The 6,000-nt window shown below is 37.8% G+C and overlaps 1 protein-coding gene across 2 annotated transcripts in view; it reads right to left on the bottom strand.

Moving 5' to 3' along the window:
• The window catches only part of LOC131243291 (WD repeat-containing protein DWA2-like), a 47,299-nt gene extending 43,281 nt beyond the window's left edge, over positions 1 to 4,018 (bottom strand). For both annotated transcript variants that reach the window (XM_058242524.1, XM_058242523.1), the window contains exons 1-3: positions 3,863 to 4,018; positions 3,697 to 3,780; positions 3,466 to 3,598 (exon numbers count right to left, since the gene is read on the bottom strand). In XM_058242524.1, the coding sequence (XP_058098507.1) occupies positions 3,466 to 3,598; positions 3,697 to 3,780; positions 3,863 to 3,907 (262 nt within the window). In that variant the 5' untranslated portion in view covers positions 3,908 to 4,018. The remainder of the gene's footprint in view (positions 1 to 3,465; positions 3,599 to 3,696; positions 3,781 to 3,862) is intronic.
• Positions 4,019 to 6,000: the final 1,982 nt, after the last annotated feature.

Consider the following 6,000-nt stretch of genomic DNA (forward strand, 5'->3'; position numbering starts at 1 on the left):
ACACACAGTTTTCAACAATGCAGTACTTCAATTAATTAAAAGGAAAATGCTGGTGGGGGCAAAGACTGAGAGTAATCAGAGGGGTGATGGGTAGCTTTTGCCCTAAGGTGGCTGGCTGTTATATTGTTGGATGACTTCTCATCGCCTAGCTTCTTTTTGGTTCCTGTCCATTTTCTTTTTTTGGTTCAGCGCTTTGTCTCTTCAATGCGGTAACCATTAAACCAAAAAGGAAAAAAAAAAACGTAATCTATCACTTTTGAGTTTCAACAAAAGGTAATTTAGCATTAGTACTATCAGGTTGTACTGTCATGGGCCCCTTTTTATAGAAAACCATCTTATTTTATATAAACCTTCTAAACACCATCCAATAATGAAAGAAACCATATTCAATACAATACAAAGCCTAAAAGGTCCATTTATAAAGACGGCAAAATCAGTCAAATGGACCTACAATCTACATCCGTCTATCTACTTTCACAATCATCATATTTTCATTATGAACAAGGTTCTGGTCCAAAGGTTGTAAAAGGAGAAGACAACATAGAATCAAGCAATATTGATCAAAGTATGAAGCATGATAGAGGACAAAACAATCAAAGTCATAACTGCCACCAGAAATTCTTCCTTTGATATCAAAGCCTTAGAGAATAGAGACAATAACTTTGACATCGCCGTGGTACCTAGGTACAAGTGCAGGGTCTTATGTGTTGGACCTACTTGACCCCCAAACCTCAAGGTGCCGGGGCGTGGCTATATATGGAATAGGGTTTTGCTAATGTCCCAACATTCTTGTGGACATTAGCAACATCCACAAACCTTTTAAACGGCACGAGGGATGACCTATCATTGATCTAAACCATTCATTCATTCATACAACTGGGAGCAAGCCATGTTGGAAGAATCATGTCGATCAGGTGACCATAAGCTTCCAATCAATAGCATGAAAATGGACAATCAAGATTAACTGGAAAAGCAAAATAGGTCCAATCATAAACTTGAACATATAGTAGATAAATCCCACTTTGTATTTCTTATGATTTGATGATTCTACCAATATGATTTATGACTCATAAACAACAGTCAGCTGTAACATATTGGCCCCATTCAAAGGGTTAGGATCGTCTTATGGGCGTGACTCTTGCACCATTATTTGCTCCTAGTTGTATGAATGAAGGGTTCAGATCAACAATAGGTCACCCCGTATGCCATTTAAAAGGTTCAGGGACATTGCTAACATCCCCATGAAGGTGGGGACATTTTTCTTTTTTGAAGGTGGGGACATTAGCAAAACCCTACTTAATAATTTTACAATTTTTGTTAATACAATATTTTATATATGTTTTCAAAATTGTCAAGTATTATTTTCGTTGTTTGGTACACCTAAGTTACGTCTGACACATATCTCATGCCCATACCCTGCCATATATGGCATCAATACCCCAAGAGATTTGAAGGATCTAGGTGCCATTGATCACATGATGCTAAGTTGTAGTTACCCTCGCACTGAGTCAAGAAACATTAGTGATGCAGTAGGAATCCAACTCTCACAAGCTAATGCACAAAAAAGAGAACAAAAGGAATTTATCAAAGAATGAATAAAGAAGTAACGAAATAATTATTTCTACACCTTGGAGCACATACTAATCTAGAATTCCATATGCATAATTCGAATAACTACATTACAATATCTAAAAAGGAACATTTTATAATAAAACCTAAACTATTGCAACCATTAATCTTACTCAGCGTTCGAAGTATCAACATCGTTACAAGTTTCACTAATTTGGGATACGGAAACAATACCAATATTGCTGGTAACCGGAAATGGGGGTAAACATGGGTAATATGGTGGAATTTTTTAGAAAAACTTCAAGAGATGTTAAAATACATATATTTGCATATTTAGGAATTTTTTTAAAAAAAAAAAAAATTTTAAAACAAAAAATACAAAAAGAATGCATACATAGGAAGTTTCCATTTAATGGGAGCCTAAAAGCATGTGTTGTCGTAAAAAATCAGTCCAACTATCCCATCAATCCCATCTATCCATCAAACCTTCCATCCGAACATCCATCAATATTTCAAAATATTGATAACACATTTCACTAAGAATTGAAATCGTCGACAGCTAGAAAAGAAACGAAAGATTGGAGTTTCAATATCGCCCGTGTTGTGATAATGATAATATCACAATATTATTGATATTATCATCGGCAATTTGAACACTACATACAACCATGTGCCCATAAAAAATTTTGAAATGAAATTTTTTTAATAAACAAATATTTGGCAATATTGACACATAGGCGATATTATCAAAATATTTCCAACACACTAACGATACAAGCGACACTTGGAATTCACACTATCAAAAATATTGACAATACAAGCGACACCTAGAATTTACGTAGTTGAAAATATTGGCAATACTTAGTGATACATCGCTGATACCTGGAATTTCTAGTACTCCTAGTGTTATTAGTATAACTACCAGTGTTATCGATATCGCTAATCTGGAGATACAGATAATATCAAGGATATTTTGGATAATATCGGGCATATTCTGAACACTGATCTTACTAAACCTAATAACTAACAATCTTGACCATTAATTATTGCATAATACACAAGTTACCTTAAATCCAATTAAAAAGATACATTTTACATATTCAACACTAATTTTAGCATCAATTTCAAGGCCCAAAATGATCATATCTCCAAAATATGCACAATAGCCATTTATTAAATCTTAAAGAGGCCTTGGCAAAAGCTATGGATTGCTCCCACTGGATAAACAAGCACAAACTTAAGTCTCACAGAAGCTACCGGATTTGTGCATTCATTGGACACCATCCATGTTCTCATTGGGCTGCATATTTTCTCAATGGTGCTCCATCTTAAATGCCATTCTATGACCACAAACACCTTCATGTAAACCCTTTGATCGGAGTTCACCATTGTTGACCTGGTTCAGCATACGGTTGAAGATGGTCAACTTCATATCTTCCACTTTCCCCGGCTTCTCCAACTCGTCTCACACCATTCTTGCATGATCACTTCAGTTTCTATCTTTGTATAGAATGCATGTTAGTGAAATTTTTCCCATTTAATGCTGATGCTGCCAACATTCTGTCATCCCACCTTAGCAGGTCACCAGTCAGACAAGCTCGGTATAATCTTTCCATTGCGACCCATCTGCGATGAGGCCCACCAAATGGATGGTTCAGATCACAGTGTTGTGCCACACATCCAAAACTTTTATGAAATGGACAGAATAGTTATTGCACACTGCAACAACTAGCAATTGTCTGACCAATTGATGCAAAGTTACCGGTGCGTTTCATGATATTTGGTGTAAGTCGTAACCAAACACACCCTAAATCAGCCGTAATTTACAATTATTAACAACAACAACAATTATAGATAGATGAATAATTAATGGAGGAAAAGAGAGCGAATGATTACCGGAAGCAAAGACGGTGGAGAAAATGCGGGGATTGAAGGGACAAGAGGATAGATCCCAGATCTCATTGGGATGATAGAACAAGCCCTCGCAGATGAGTTCCGTTCCAGGCGATGAAAGCCGGATCAGATGGACCTGAAATTTTAAAAAATTGCAAAAAGAAAAAGAAAAGGAAAAGGAATTAGAAGGACGGAATCGGGAAAAGAGAGAGAGAGACTAGGGTTTTAAGTTACTTCGTTTTCTTCCTTGAGGCTAAGAGTGCCAGCGAGGAAGCTGGTGTGATCTGAATCTGCTTTGACATCTGCAATGCATCTTGCCTGCAGAAAGAAATACAGAAACAAGAGACGATGAGAAAACGAGATGGAGAATGAGGGAAAGGTAGTCATGTAATTTTACTACCTGGTATTTGAGACCATAGCCAATGCCTGTAGATGCTCCCTGCATTTTTCTTCTCTCAGAATCTTCTTCCACCAAAACTAACCATAGGACTCATTTTACTTCGCAGGCACCGGACAAGGCATAACTTTCATACTCCGAGAGACTGCGATGCTCCATACGCAGCTACTGAGAAATTATACATGTAGCATGCACTTAGATAGAAGTTGAACCGTCAAAATTGTAATCACAAATCTAAGAGAGATGATGTACAAAATATTGTACTGATTTGATAACTTAATAGCAGATTATTAGACATTTATTAGATAGTAGAAAAGAGAACATCCCAACGGTTATGACTCAGCAAACAAACGGCCATGAATCAAAGGCTATGATTCAGCGCTCGTCTCGAAATCTATGCCATTTATTTTAGTTAATTAGATGCTAAAATGTCTGTATATTGTTTTCCACCGTGCGGCCCACCTGATAAATGGATTATGAAAATCATTACCACTCTGATTCGATAGTGACCCCCAGTACTGCCGATGCTGTGGCCCCACAATGTTGTAGGTGTTTTATCCATGCCGTCCTTCCATTTTGCCCCCTCATTTTAGGGCATTAGCTTGAAAATAAGGCAGATCCAAATATCAAGTGTACCACACCACTGTTTGGTGACTGAACACCCACTATTAAAAACTTCCTCGGCCACAAAGGTTTCGGAACAAGCTAATATTTGCATTTTCTCTTCATCCATATCTGTTTGACAGAATCAATGCAAATAAGTATTACAGCGATCTTAGAAGGTTTTAACGGGGTTCAATCACTATTATTTTCTGTCGTGTGATTAACCTAAGATTTGGATGTACCTCATTTTTAGGTTCATGCCTTGCAATGAACTGAAAAAGAAGATGAACGGCATGGATAAAACATATTATATCATGGTGGGGCAACAGCACTGACCAGTACCAAGACCTCAGTAAGGAAGAGGTCACTAGTCACCACCAATCCGAGGCCGTAACAATGCGCCCGTTAATCTTCATCAAATTCGAGGGCCCGCTCAAACCAAAAACACTTCCTGCTAACGCTCAGGATGCCTTAGATGTGAATCAGAGTTTTTGTTAGAACCGAACGTGAGAATGTTGAGCTCACGTTTCTACCATATATATGACCCTGTGATCTAATAGGCTTCATTATTTAGTGGACAATGATCCAATGATCAAAATCACCCCATGAGAGAAACAAAACTAATGCACGATCAACATTTAACAAGGGCCCAATTGGATAATTTGGATCGTCCGGTTGGAGGAGGATCCACATTTCACCACCATCTCAAAAAATGGAGGCGACTATCAAACATCGAACAAGTGTTCATGAACCTAGATCGTCCAAATCATCCACCGGCTAAATATGGACCACTGGCCGTTTTTCAGCATTTTAATTACATGGACATAGTGCTTTCAATTGTGGCATATGGAGCCCATGGTTCATTAAGCATAATGCTCAGGTTTTCAGTATGCATGAATGGAACCGTTGAGATGTTTGGACAGCAAGTAGCAAAAATTATTGAATTAAATGTGGACAACGGCCTGTATGCTCATTTCAATTGGAGTTAGGATTTTCCCAATGATTTTTGGTTAAAGGTCCTTCCACGGTAGGTCCCATGATCTCAACGGTTTGGATGACTGAAAGATGGTTCCACTTGTACTAATCGAAAACACAACAGTCTGATGCGAGGACCTGGGCCGCTACTCATGGTGGTAGACTGAGTTTTAACACTAGGTCACGGGTTCGAGTACACAATCCTATAATCCCATCGTGGCGTAGGTTGGTGTGAGTGTGTTTAACCAAAAAAAAAAACAAAGAGAGAAAGAGAGAGAGACGGATGCAGGGACCTGACTTTTCTGTAACCCCAGTGTTAGAAGCTTCACCGGCCCAATGTAATGGCTGTGCTCTATTCGGTCCATTCATCGCTTGGCCTCATTATATGGGTGTCTTGCACAAATTTAAATCACAATTATCATGAAATTTATATAAATTGGAATCTTTATTATAGAATTTATGTGAATTGGAATCTTTAATTATGTTTGGCATTATGTATATTGATTCTATGTGGATCCAAAATTTATGTTTGGCACTTTTTCAGCAATGCATGATAAATATTT

The sequence above is a fragment of the Magnolia sinica genome, chromosome 4, assembly GCF_029962835.1.
Source record: "Magnolia sinica isolate HGM2019 chromosome 4, MsV1, whole genome shotgun sequence".
In the NCBI taxonomy this organism is placed as follows: domain Eukaryota; kingdom Viridiplantae; phylum Streptophyta; class Magnoliopsida; order Magnoliales; family Magnoliaceae; genus Magnolia; species Magnolia sinica.